Below are 15,090 nucleotides of genomic sequence, written 5' to 3' on the forward strand. Positions count from 1 at the left end.
TATGGTCCCATTTAGAAAAATCAACTTGACCTTGAAATATCATTCACCATTATGCGAATAAAAAAATTATTAATACTACTTAAAACATATCTTTACACCGAACAGTTTTTGTATAGACATTGTTTTCGTAGCTTCGATCTATTTCGAGATATTTCACTGTTCTCAGTTAGGCGTAACAAAAAATTACGTGTGAAATAAAGAAAATAGAATTTTATGTGTAAAACTACGTTTTTCAGATGAAACAACTTTATTATCACTTATAGCATAGAACTGTTTTATAACTAGTTAATAACTCGTAAACAAAGAAGAAAGTCACTTCGAATGACGTTGACATAACCTCTCATTTGCCGGAGGTAACTCAATTCGAACTGTATTTTGTTAATTCTTTGCGCTCGAGTGGTGACACTGAGACGCCGCTCAAAATTGTTATACCATTTTTTCAAAATAATTGTAACGGTACTAGATTCGTTTATATTTAAAAAAAAACTGTTAAAATTGCAACTATTGTACTTACCAATAGGCTGAATTTCATATGCATGAATAATAATAAAAAATCATATAAAATGGAAATACTGTAGATCGGAAAACATCTTTTGGATTTCGAATTAAAATATATATATATCGAATTAAAAAGGTTAATTCCTTTATATTTTTGAGGTTACAAGACATGTAGAAGGTAGTGTAAGAGAGTTCAGTAGATATCGATGGTGGGGAAGATGGTGGATTTTTCGACAGAACGTGTCGATTAGTTCCACGATTCGGAGAGTTTTGCGCGCGTCGTGCTGATTTTTCTTCTCCGCGAACGCTGGGGAAACAGCGCGGAGTCCGACAGAACCGACGGAAGCACGGGGCTCGTTGTTTTTCCACGGGGCATCAGCCAGTTTTGTCGGCCTGGAATAACAATGAGACCAACGAATGCACTTCCTCCGGCACCGTAATTAATGTAATTCAGCCGGCTCCGAATAGCCATTTAAATTGATCCCGGAGGTAGGTGCGAGCTTACACCAGTGAAATTCATTTCGCCGGCGAAGCAGAAAGAACGCGTTGTTCCTTCCTTCCGTTCACTTCCCCCCTCTCTCTCGGTCGCTCGCTCGGTCGCTCGCTCGCTCCCCCCTCCTTCGCTGCGTTCCTCTTTCTCACGCGTACGCCCGGATTCCCTCTATTTCGATTCACGTCGATTCTTTGCCGATCGAACGACCGCGAGGGCCTCGTGCGACCGTCGACGCCGGCACATTTATTCGACGCGTCATACTATTATACAGGGTGTCCCAGATATGTCTCGCGATCCAAAAGTAGGGGATTCCTGAGGTCGTTCGAAGCAACTTTTTTCTTAACGAAAATGCAATCCGCGGCTTCGTTTACGAGTTATCGACGGAAGAACAGTGACCAATCAGTGGCGAGATCATTTGGCGCGAGACGGCCGAGCCAATAAGCGGAACCGGGCTCCGTGCGCTCGTTGGCTGGGCCGCCGCGCGCCAGCCGAGCGCTCGCCTCTTATTGGTCAGTGTTTTTCGTTAATAACTCGTTAACGAAGCCGCGGAGAAAATTTTCACACAGGAAAGAGTTGCTTCGAATGACCTCGGGGACCTCCCGTTTCCGGATTGCGAGACATTTTCGGGACATCATGTATATATTTTACATAATAAATTATATAATAATATTGATAATATATAATATTTATATTACATTATTATATATTATATATATTAGTATTATATTATATTATTATTATTTAGTATTATATTATTATATATTATTATATATTATACAGGCTGTTCGCCGTAACGGTCGCCACGATTTTCGAGGCACTCAGGCCAATCCGACAAAAAAATGTTTCGAATGAAAATTATTCAGTACTTCGACGGGAATAAAGTTTATTAATAAAAATTGCGAAAAATTTTTCTATTCAGTAAAAAACTAAGGTCACCTTAACTTTTTTAAACAGCACTATGTACTTTTAACTCCACATTGTTATAGCTGATGAAAAAATGAATTCAGTGGTCCGCCATGCAGTGACCTTTGGATGACCTTGAGCTCAGAGATTGCCAATAACTGATTATTATATTATACAAAAATTATATAATAAATCCTCCACCCGTGTCGTCCATTTCTGTGCGCAATCTGAGCGCGAATTACGGAGAAATGACTGTAATCTCATCGAGAAAATCGACGATTAACAAAACATGGCGTTTCGAGAGAGATATTCTCATTGAGCAAACTAGAAGGTACTTTCGGACGATTCTGTGCGAAAGAAAAAAAACGTGAAACTCGGCGAAATCTCGTTCTCGCTAATGTTCGGTCGACGCGCTGTAAATTCCGAGGGAAAAATCGAGATAGAACGCGGAAAGCTGGGAATGATAAATTTTGCAACGTAAACGTATTCGCGAACCCGACGATAATTCGAATATAATCGGAGAGCGGAGAAGGAAAATGCCGGGCGAAAATTTCGGGCGAACCGTGCTCGAGGAAATGGCGACATCCGAATCGTCAATTTTTAACGATTGCACGCGCGCGCGTTTCGGGGGGAAACCGAGGAAACGAGAATCGGGCGACGAGGAGGAGCGCCGCGCCGGGGTTCGCCGAGCGTTCACGGCCGGTTGCATCGAGGCAGAGGCGAAAATACGGAAAACGCGGCAGTCCGATTCGATCCCGATTCGATTCAGAATTTCTTCCGGCTGTCGCGCACGACGCACATGCTCGCATTTTCGCCGGGCCGTCGCGTTCGTTTAGCGCTCGAATCGTTCACAAATTGGTCCGGTGCACGCGCGCGCGCGCGATCGCCGGCTGTTCGCTTGCGCGCGCGCGATTCCGCGCGACTTCCGCGCTTTTCCGCTCGCGACTTTCGCGCTTTTCCACGCGCGTTTCTGCTCGCGATTCCGCGCGTTTCTGCTTGCGATTCCGTGCTCTACCGCTCGCGATTCCGCGCTTTTTCCCTCGCAATTCCGCACTTTTCCGCTTGCGATTCCGCCGCTTTTTTGCTTGCGATTCCGCGCCTTTTAGCACGCAATTCCGCTCGCGATTCCGCGCTTTTCGCTCGTAATTCCGCGCTTTTCCGCTTGCGATTCCGCCGCTTTTTTGCTTGCGATTCCGCGCCTTTTAGCACACAATTCCGCGCGCGATTCAGCAAGCGATTCCGCGCTTCTCTGCTTGCAATTCCGCGCTTTTTAGCATGCAATTCCGCGCTTTTTTAGCACGCAATTCCGCAAGCAATTCCGTGAGCGATCTCGCGCTTTTCCGCTTGTGATTCCGCGCTTTTTAGCACGCGATTCCGCAAGCAATTCCGCAAGTAATGCAGCTGGCGATTCCGCGCAATTCCGCTCGCGACTCCGTCGCTTTTCCGCTCGCAATTTCACGCAATTTTGCTCGCGATTCCATGCTTCTCCGCACGCGATTCCGCTGCTCAATTGCGCTCGTAATTCCACGCTTCTTCGCTCGCGATTCCACACTTTTCCGCTCGGTATTCCGCGCGCGTCTCGAAAATCGTCCGGCGGTGCCGGAGCGTGCGACGTCGAGTGGCGCCGCTAATAAATGACGAGCATGTAACACGAAAACCGTGCTATCTCACGCGCGTGTAATCTTCGCTGTCGGTGTCGGATAATCGTGTTTCCATCTCGAGGGACACACAGGGTACACACACTCTCGCCGACGTTACCGTTCGTTCCGTTCCGTTCCGTTCCGTTCCGTTCCGTTCCGTCCCGTCTTGCTATCGCGCGAGAATCGTTGGCAGCTGATAAATTTTTTATCGCTCCGCGGTTGCCGCGGCAGCGAAGACTCCAAAACGGCGGTGCGCCCTTCTCGAAGATGCTCTTCTCGCGCAATCGTCGGAGACACGAACGCTCTGAAATATTTAAGCGAAACTGTTTCTGTACGGGCCGATGCTCGTGACTCTTTAACGCTAGCTTTACCCGGATCCGTGAGAACGGGGCGGGTTCCGAACGTTTTAATCCACGATCGTTGAAATTGTCGAGGTACAGTTGCGCGAGAAATTTATTCGATGAATTTGCTCGGTGGAGGTTGCTTGAGATTAATATTGGATTTCATTATATGATATTATAATAATATTTATGATATAATATTATAATATAATGTTTATAATACAATATTATAATAATATTTATGATACAATATTATAATAATAATTATGATATAATATTATAGTAATATTTATGATATAATATAATAATATTTATGATATAATATTATAATAATATTTATGATACAATATTATTATATAATTATAATTAATCATATAATAGTGTTATATGATTATAATTATAATAATAATGTTAATAATAATTATAATAATAGTGTTATATGATTATATCGTAATAATATTTATGATACAATATTATAATAATATTTATAATATAATATTATTATATAATTATAATTAATCATATAATGGTGTTATATGATTATAATTAATCATATCCTAGTGTTACAAAATTGTACTTGGTCATATAATAGTGTTTTATATAATTATAATTAATCATATAATAGTGTTATATAATTATAATTAATTGCATAATAACATTACATAACAATAACGATAATAATAATATTATATAAAAAATATAAAGTTTTCGCATCACAGATTTCGGTGAAATTTTTAATATGCATAGAACTTACCGAGATCCACAGAAAACATTTTTATAAATTTTTGTTATAAACTCGAACAAAAAGGTAAAAAAATCGAGAGTCTTGTATATTTTGTTTCGCCGTTCCAAGTACAATAACAAAATTACAACAAAGTAGTTTAGTCATCGTCTCTTGTACTAGTTCCTCTATCATAAAGAAAAAAAATGCAATTCTAGTTTTAAAAAAGTTATAACTCTATGTATGTAATAAAAATTATAAAAAGTTAATATCAATACCGCAGAATCGTATGTACAAAGCGAATTACCCGACTCGATTTAAAAAATAATTATTTTCTATATTTAATAGTTAAAAAGTTATAATTCTATATATAACAAAAATTATAAAAAGTTAATATTAATACCGCAAAATCGTATGTACAAAGCGAATTTCCCGACTCGATTTAAAAAATAATTATTCTATATTTAATGGTTAAAAAGTTATAATTCTATATATAACAAAAATTATAAAAAGTTAATATTAATACCGCAAAATCGTATGTACAAAGCGAATTTCCCGACTCGATTTAAAAAATAATTATTTTCTATGTTTAATAGTTAAAAAGTTATAATTCTATATATAACAAAAATTATAAAAAGTTAATATCAATACCGCAGAATCGTATGTACAAAGCGAATTTCCCGACTCGATTTAAAAAATAATTATTCTATATTTAATGGTTAAAAAGTTATAATTCTATATATAACAAAAATTATAAAAAGTTAATATTAATACCGCAAAATCGTATGTACAAAGCGAATTTCCCGACTCGATTTAAAAAATAATTATTCTATATTTTTCTCACTTGTTTTTTCGTTACTGGTAAAATCGTCCGCGATGCCCGTTCGTACAAATAACAAATAACCGCGTGCAAATGTTTTGGCGAGATGAACACTAGATCCGGTAAACTCTCTCTTTGATCCGCGCCTCGTTGATAGCCCAGAGGTTAGACGAGGTTCCCTTATACGCTCGCTCCACGACGGACAGAAAAGTCCGCGAAAGCGGACTCCGCTGCAGCGAGCGGAGAGCCGCAACGACGACGAGAGAGGCCTGTTTGTTGCGCGTTCGAGAATACGTTCTCGCGCGAAAACTAGTTATGGCCGACTTGGACGCGCCGTAGAGCGGGCAGGCGTCGTTGCGCGATCGTTTAAAGCGTGTGCGAAACGGTCCTGTCTAAACTTGGTGGACGACGCGCTAACTTCTCCTGCGCGGCGTTCGAACTCTCCGAGATTCCCGAGAAGGCGCGAGCAACGCCGCATCGTGCGCTCCGAGCTTTCCGGCATGCACCCGTTGAACCTACGCCGGCTAATCCGTTCTAACGTCGCGGTCGACCTACCATCAGCAGATTTTATAATCGTGAACGATTCGGCGTTATTTCATGTCGGACGTCTTTTGGACGTTCGTAAGACGTCTTCTGGACGTTCGTAAGACGTCTTTAAGACGTCCTGTAGACGTCTAAACGACGCCTTTTAAACGTTCGTAAGACGTCTTCTGGACATTCATAAGATGTCTTCTGGACGTTCATAAGACGTCTTCTGGACGTTCGTAAGACGTCTTCTGGACGTTCGTAAGACGTCTAAACGACGTCTTTTAAACGTTCGTAAGACGTCTTCTGGACATTCATAAGACGTCTTCTGGACATTCATAAGACGTCTTCTGGACGTTCATAAGACGTCTTCTGGACGTTCGTAAGACATCTTCTGGACGTTCGTAAGACGTCTAAACGACGTCTGTAAAACGTTTAAACGACGTCTTTTAAACGTTCGTAAGACGTCTTCTGGACGTTCATAGGACGTCTTCAGGACGTTCGTAAGACGTTTTCAGGACGTCTTAAAGACGTCTGGTGTGAGGCATTCGGGATGTTTAGGCGTACGAATGACCTAGAGACATCCTGTGCTGCGAATCAAAACGTCTTGTGAACGTCTTTAGGACGTCCTGTAGACGTCTGAACGACGTTTGTAAACGAGGTCTTATAGACATTCATAAGACGTCTTTTAGACGTCCATAAGACGTCTTCTGGACGTTCATGAGACGTCTTCTGCACGTATTTAAGACATCGTTCAGACGTCTAATAACATGAAGAAGCTGGTTTTAAAAAATCAACTATTAATAAATTACTAATAGCATACAACTACGAGTAATAAAAACAAAAAAACTTTGTTAACAAAACAAATTGTTTAGCTGTAATATGTTAATTGTAATACTTGTTAATCCCGAGTTGGACGTCCTCTTAACGACTGAAACAAGACGTCCTTCGACGTCTGAAATAGAACAGCCTAAAAACGTCCATTTTAGGGCGTACGATGTATGACAGACCTAAAATGGACGTAAAATGAACGTTTTTAAGACGTCCAATGCTTATTCGTAGAATCAAGTCGATGTATTAATTTTTTCTAACGATATCATCGCGACGAACGTGGCAGAAATATTGCCCAAATATTTCTTTATTTTTTTATTAATCAACAGATTAATAAACGCGCTACGCTACGATACGATATTTTTTTTCATCGCTAAAACTCGCGATTTCGTGGGAATAACCGTCGGAGAATTGTAAGCGTTGTCGTATCAGCGACGGTCGCGTTTCTCGAATTCATCGCGTCGAGTCGCGCCGCGAGATATCTCGTCTGCGAATGCAAACGGGTTAATTAACCGCGATGCCTAAGGATATCCAGCTGGCGCGTATAATTCGCGGCGGCGAGGGAGCGCTTAAGTTGCTCTCGGCGCAATTATAGACGGAACGATGTCCGTGAATCGTTAATGTTCCAATATCGGGCGGATCGATCGCAGAAACCGCGCGCGCGAGTTCCAGGCCTCGGGACGTCGACGAAATAAAAGGAGAGGAAGTCGACAGACGAGAAGCGGTGGTGGGAAGGCGACGGCGGACGAGGAGGAGGAAGAGATGGAGGAGGAGAAGGAGGAACCGTGAGAAGGGTGTGCGCCGGCCAACGGCTCCCCCCACCACCGTCCGCAGAATTAATCGGAATTCCGATGCGAATAACACGCTCGGGAAGAAAGTCGAGCCGGCGGCTGGCGTCGTCGCCGGGGAAAAGGGAACGTAAAAACGCCGGGCGGGCCAGCGCCGACGTCGACGCCGATCACCGTCGGCGCTCCGAAAAATCCTTGGCCCGTCGCAACCTCGTGACCCGGCCCGCGTTCCAAGGATCTTTGCGAATTGCTGCGACGACGACGACGTTGACGGTGACGGTGACAGCGAGGACGACGAAGGTGATGAAAACGACCACGATGACGGCGACGACAACGATGACGATGACGACAATGACGATGACGACAATGACGATGATGACGATGATGATGATGATGATGATGATGATGATGATGATGATGATGATGATGATGATGATGATGATGGTGACAATGATGATGACAATGACAACGACGATAATGACAATGATGACGACAATGACAATGACAATGATGATGATGACAATGACGACGACGATGATGCTGACAATGATGACGATGATGACAATGACGATGACGATGACAATGACGATGATGATGATGATGATGATGATGACAATGACGACGACGATGATGATGACAATGATGACGATGATGACGATGACGACGACGACGACGATGATGATGATGATGATGATGATGATGATGATGATGATGATGATGATGATGATGATGATGATGATGATGATGACAATGATGACGACGATTATGACGATGACGACAATGACGATAATGACAATGATGACGACGATGATGACTATGATGACGATGACGACAATGACAATGATGATGATGACTATGATGATGACAATGATGATGATGGCAATGACGATGACAATGACGACGATGATGACGATGACTATGACGGCAATGACGACGGCTATGATGACGATGACGACGATGATGATGACGATGACAACGGTGACGACGATGACGATGACGACGACGGTGACGACGGGACGGTGCGTTTGACGAGCTGCGAGCCGTGACATGCAGATGAACGAGCGAGCGCGACGCGGGACGGGTTTCCCGAGAGCGGCGAAACAGGCGAGAGAGCCGGGGAATCCATTCTAGTCGGCGATGACTGGAAGGACGAAACGAGGACACCGCGGCCGAGCAGCTAGGCGGAAAGTAGACGGTTGTCCGTTTCAGCAAAATGGAAAAGAAGAAGGGCTGAAAGAGGGAAGAAGGAAGGAAAGACGGAAAGATGGGGGACCGAATTCCAGTTTGGTCCTCGCTCTTTACCTCTCTCCCTCTCTCTCTCTTTCACCCTCTCCCAGCTTACTCTCCATTGCCTGCCGGTCTCCCCCTCCCGAACCGACATTCCTTTGCCCGTTTCAACCTGCCTGCCGGTCGCCACCGTTTCAACCTGCAGCCGAACACACTGTCGCGTCCGGCCTAAGGCGCTTCCACATGTAACTACGCGGGCTCCGTGGCGCGGCGGGGAGATAGGTGTGCGAGCCGGCGGGCGCGCGCGTACACGCCGAGCGCAAGCGGTTACCGGCGAGGCACTGATCCGAAACGAACGGAGTTTCTGGCCGACAACGACTAGTCCCAGTCAATGGGAGCGCATCGGCTTTTGAATTCGTAGCCGCCGCGCCGCGCCTCACCCCGCCACGCCCCGCCGCACGGAACCGCACCGCATCGCACCGCGGCACGCCGAATCGTTTATGTTTTAATCGCGCCACTCTCGCGGGATTCAATCGATCCGGCCGGCGTGGCGCTCCGCTCCTATCAACGTATCAACCGTTCGAACTGTGACCACAATTTGCAGACCCTACCGAACCCCGGCGCCGCGTTGCGCTTCACAGTAGAGCTGTGCGAAAACACGAAATAATAAAAACTACTACTACTGCTAATAATAATAATAATAATAATAATAATAATAATAATAATAATAATAATAATAATAATAATAATTAATAATAATTATAACAATACCACTAACTAATAATAATAATAACAATACCACTAGCTAATAATAATAATAATAATAAATAATAATGACAGTAATAATACTAACTAATAATAGTGATGATAATAATAATATTAACTAATAATAATGATAATAATAATACTAAGTAATAATAACAATAACAATACTAACAAATAATAATGATAATAATAATATTAAATAATAATAATAATAATACCAACTAATAATAACAATATTATCAATCAATATTCTGATTTTTAACAATTGTTATTGCAGCATTTGCCGTAGGTAACGTGTAAGTAACGTAAATTGAATAAATAACTGATAAATATATCCTTACGATGTAAACAATTAGCATAGAAATCAAATTTTGAACAATTATATGATCCATTATATTTTTTAAATGCATCATTTAAATTTTAAATACGTCAGTTTAAGTGTCAAGCTACTCCTTCGCGCACGTTAATTGTCCAAAGACGTTGAAATAATATCTACGCTCTCCGGGTCAAAGCCGACCCGGGCACAGTAATACGCACTCTTTCACACATTTTCCAAGCTTAACCTAGCAAACTACAATCGAAAGGAACAAGTTCGGTATCTGCGCGCTCCGGGTCAAAGTCGACCCGAGCACAGTATAATTTGCACTCTTCCACACATTTTTCAAGCTCAACCTAGCAAACTACAATCGAAAGGAACAAGTTCGGTATCTGCGCGCTCCGGGTCAAAGTCGACCCGAGCACAGTATAATTCGCACTCTTCCACACATTTTTCAAGCTCAACCTAGCAAACTATAATCGAAAAGAACAAGTTCCGGAACATTGCAAAATCGATCTGAAACTGTTCGAAATCGTTCGCGCGGCTTCCCAGAAATCCTCCCCGCTGAAATCACCGTAAATAGGCGCCGCGCGCGTGGATCGAGATCGATCGGCGATCGATTAGTCGTTAGCTCGATGCGTTGCACGCGCGATACTACGTATCGATTCCGCGCACGATTCTCCGATCGATCGATCGACCGACCGACCGATAATCCGACCGATCGGTGATCGATCGGTACGCCGTGATATCGGCGAGATGTATCGACGGGTGAACGTTCTCCTCCGCGATAGGAGGGCGGCCGTATTGCAGCCGATTATTCGCGAGCGATTCGCGCGGCGCGCCGCGGCGGCCCGTGGCGGCCCGTTACTCTTACGCGTTCGGAATCCACACGCGGTTACGAGCGGACAAGTTGGCCGCCGTCCCGCGCTCGCAGCAAGCGACCCGTCCCGCTCGCGTAATCTATTTGAAATTCATTAGGGTATTCGTTCCCCCACGGGGATTTATTTCGCGGCGCGCGCGCGCGCGCTTCTCCGCCGGCTAATTAAGAGTTTACGAGCCCATCGAATCGCCGGTAAGGATGCGTCCTCGTTTAATGGCCGTTCGACGCCCGCTCGAAAATCCAAACGGAAAACGGGCTACGTGGCTCTCTCTGCGACCGCTCTGCTTTCGCGAGGGTCGATCGATAATTGGATATTTGTTGCTGTTTCGGCGGCGATCCGCTCCGTTCGGACATTCTACGGCCGGTCGAGGAGGAACGTTTTTTTTTTTTGGCCTGTTTGCTCAACATGTATTTATTTACGCCTGCGAAGCTGCGTCAAATCGGTGCGAGATGAACAATTTTTTCGTGCGACGACGGATTTTAACTAGACTCTCGATTTGTTATTAAATATGCTAAAGTTATGTCATTATATAACGTTAATATATGTTGAGAATGAAAATAAATTAATTTTAATACATTTATTTGTTTTAATTTGTAATTAATTAATTTATTTTAATACATTTATTTTTGTATGAAATTATTTATTTAGAATAAATTTTAATACATTTATTTTTGTATGAAATTATTTATTTAGAATAAATTTTAATACATTTATTTTTGTATAAAATTATTTAGTTAGAATAAATTTTAATACTTATTTATTTCTTTATAAAATTATTTATAATAAATTTTAAACAAATTTATTTTGTTCCTGCTTGTTGCAATCGAAGTAACAAATTTTGATTTTGCATAAAGATCCACGGTTTAATTACGGCAGTAAATGTTTTTCATACAATTAATTGCCAGCCGAATGATTATAATTTTAATATTATATAATAGTACACTTATAATATTTCAACAATATATTTATAAAAATTTATATATTTAATTGTCAATGTTTGAAATATTATCTTAAAACGCGTTGTTTCATTTTAGAATTATTCGACGTAATTATTTGGAGTAATTATCCGAAAAATAATTATCTGACATAATTATCCGAAATAATTATTTGCAATAATTATTTGATATAATTATTTGAGATAATTGTAAGATGATCTAATCGTCAGCTCTCGGCTTGACAATGTCAAATGATTACGCGATAATAAGAAATATTTTTCTGAAGAACAACGCCACCTTTTTTTTTACCCTCTCTGTTACGAAACACCGCACAATTGCGAACCCCTTCCTTGTAACAGCAGCATAAATAACGCGATAAAAATAGATGGAGCACATTAAAGCGGATGCAAAAATTCTCCCCATATTTTCGAACGACGTTCTTTAAAAATTCACTCGCGCAAATACCGTTATGTAACAATTAACTGTGCAAAAAAAAATGTTCACTCGAACACGGATTTTTATGAGCAAAAACGTAGTACCGTTCCATATTGCGTACATCGATGTCTTCATTGTCCCCATTTATGGAACAGTTGGCACCCCTGTTTCATGTTCAATGTTTCTATTTCGGAACGAGCAGTTCGAACGGTGTTTCAAAATTGGGACTTCGAATATAAAACGTGGGGACATGGAACAGAAACGCTGTTCCATAATGGGTACACGCCTCATACTTCACTGATTAATTTCAGTTTATCGTTATTCCTTGTTTCAGCGTTTATTCGTATTAAACAATAAATATAAAAATAAATAAAAAAGATAAATAAAATATATATATAATAATATAATATATATATATATATATATAATAATATAATAATAATATAATATATATATATATATATATATATATATATATATATATATATATATATATATATATATATATATATTTATATTATATTACCACAAATTTGCTTACATTTCTCAGAAGCATCGATCCATCGAACAGCGATATAAATATTCAACGACGACACCGTTAAATAAAATAATAAAATCGACTATAATCTTACACCCGCCTCAAAAGCGTTCCAATTTAGGTACATTATACAGCATCGCCACCGTGGTGGAAACATCGCGCAGGGGTGGCGTCAGCGGTCGCAATTTTTTGCTCGCGGTGCAACGCGAAAAAAAGCTTTTCGAGATGACGAGGAATGAAAAGGGAGGTAAAAAACGAAGCGCGCGGGTACGAGAAGCAGAAAGAGAAAGGACGGGAAGGGGGTCAGGAAAAGGGGAGGGGGAGGCGTGCCGTCGACTCTGCGGACCGAAAGTAAAAGAGCGGCGCACAGGGGGCACGCACGGGTCCGTGTACAACCGGGGCCCTGGGGCCCCGGGAACGTAGGTGTGTTAAATGAAAGAGACGGAGGAAGAGGAGCGTTTCAAGGCATGGGAGAGGAATGTGGTCAATGCATAAACTATACCACCGCGCATTCCTTTGGCCAAGGGTGCCTATAGTTCGCGAATCGTGTACACGTACCTACGTACATATAATATATATATGTATAGTATAGTATATACGTATACACGCGTGGCCATCTGACCCGAGAGCGTATCCGCGCCGGTGGGATTCCTTCGCCGATGAGAACGTGTTCGAATCTCGCCCGCGCAAGAACGCTACCGAACAAATTGTTCGCTAATCGTGTCGCGCGACATCGCTCGACAACGTTCGGCAACATTTTTGCTTCGCGGATTTTTGCATTTACCGGCACGTGGCCGCTAACTTGAAACGCGGCTAAAAATAAGAAGGTGGTAAAATCTAATATTTTATAGTGTGCAATCTTCTAGAAATGAATATCATAATTTTTTTATACGTTTAACATTGATAATTTATGTTTATTGCTGTTACAAGTAACAGCAATCGCAGTTTTTTGATACGCGGAAAGGTTATGATAACGTTGAGTCTTGCGAAATACATACTCGTAACGGCATCTGTGAACGCTGATTCGAGAGGCATTTATATTTTGGTGATTCACTATTTATTAACAATATATTTTAGCTATTTATTTTTAGATAAAGTAATCGTTGCTTTGATAGAAGATCGACGTACACTCTGTCGCTGTCGCCTGTCCTCAAATATTATTTACTAATATTGGCGCATAGTTCTTTTTACTATGCGTGTACACTACCTGCGGCGCTTTACCGAACTACGTATCTTAACCTATACAGCGCAGTTCTCGACGAGCCGGCGCGGAACACGCTTGATCGCAGAGTACATACCTATACCTAATTTGTAAAGCGTTACACAGTGAGAATATCTTGATCCTAGGAATTATAACTGTGTGTGTACATTTAAAAGAAAAAGGGCGATGTCAATCTCGACACACGGTAATCGGAACGTCCGAAGTATTCGGCTCGCGGTAATAAATATATAACCTATAGTACGTAACCTAAGTAATAGATACATATGCATACGTATGGTTTCTTTGCATTACACTTTCTACAAATTTCAATGGAATTCGTGCTTTCGGAGATTCAATATTTTGGGAAAAGTAAATATTCCGGTTAAGGAATAATAGGTGTAGAGCTCGAGTTGTCAATTTATTGGCGTAAAAGATCTTATTTTCTCCGTCAAAGTTCGCCTTCATTCAGAAATCGTAGCAACACTTACACTTACCCAAGCCTTTACGAGGCACGCGAGAGGCGATATTCTAATAGCTTGGTCCGCGCATTTTACGCGTTCGCGATAAAAATTTCCAAGCGAAACAACAAGCGGCGAAGACGCGAGACAAATTTAATCTCCTCGATTCAATGGAAATCACCCTCAACTCGAACGTGCTTAACACTAGATTGCCGGAACGTGACAATTTTACTCATTTACGATTTTATTGCTATACAGAGTGTCCCACAATTATGTTAATACCCGGAGATTATGTAGTATTTCCTGAGGTTATTCCAAAACACTGGTCAGCGGGAGGCGAGCTCAGATAGCGCAAGGCGGCCGAGCCAACGAGTGGACGAAGCGCAGTTCCGCTGATTGGCTCGCTCGGCCGCCTGTAGCGCTAGGCGAGCTCGCCCCTGATTGGTCAGTGTTTTTCGTTAATAACTCGTAAACGAAGCCGCGGATCGTATTTTCGCTAAGGAAAAAGTTACTTCAAACGATCTCAGGAAGCCCATCCTGTGTACAGTTTCGCTCGTTCCTATAATATCGTGCCGTGAAATTCTCGAACAACGAAAAATTCCGCGCTAACATTTGCATTAACGTACACGCTACGCTTGATATTTCGTAATCCACGTAATTGTCCGCCGAGTAATAGGTTATGTTAGAAAGTTGCGAAAGCAATCTCGTCCCTCGCCTCTGCTAACGAGTCCGAGTCGAGACGAGACAAATTAGGCGGAGTATAATCGTTCGCGA

At 42.0% G+C, this 15,090-nt stretch overlaps 2 protein-coding genes and 1 long non-coding RNA gene across 6 annotated transcripts in view; 2 read left to right on the plus strand and 1 right to left on the minus strand.

Annotated features, from left to right (window-relative positions):
• dlp (glypican dally-like) overlaps positions 1-15,090 on the plus strand; it is a 159,373-nt gene that overhangs the window by 33,568 nt on the left and 110,715 nt on the right. The gene's annotated exons all lie outside the window — the stretch shown is intronic.
• The window catches only part of LOC117217399 (uncharacterized), a 68,979-nt gene that overhangs the window by 28,882 nt on the left and 25,007 nt on the right, over positions 1-15,090 (minus strand). The gene's annotated exons all lie outside the window — the stretch shown is intronic.
• LOC143262231 (uncharacterized) lies at positions 7,698-9,491 on the plus strand (the record flags this gene model as incomplete). Its single annotated transcript, XM_076528122.1, has 1 exon — positions 7,698-9,491. A coding segment is annotated over one exon (909 nt), but the record flags the coding sequence as incomplete, so codon positions are not given.

This window comes from Megalopta genalis, unplaced genomic scaffold (assembly GCF_051020955.1).
Source record: "Megalopta genalis isolate 19385.01 unplaced genomic scaffold, iyMegGena1_principal scaffold0100, whole genome shotgun sequence".
Classification (NCBI taxonomy): domain Eukaryota; kingdom Metazoa; phylum Arthropoda; class Insecta; order Hymenoptera; family Halictidae; genus Megalopta; species Megalopta genalis.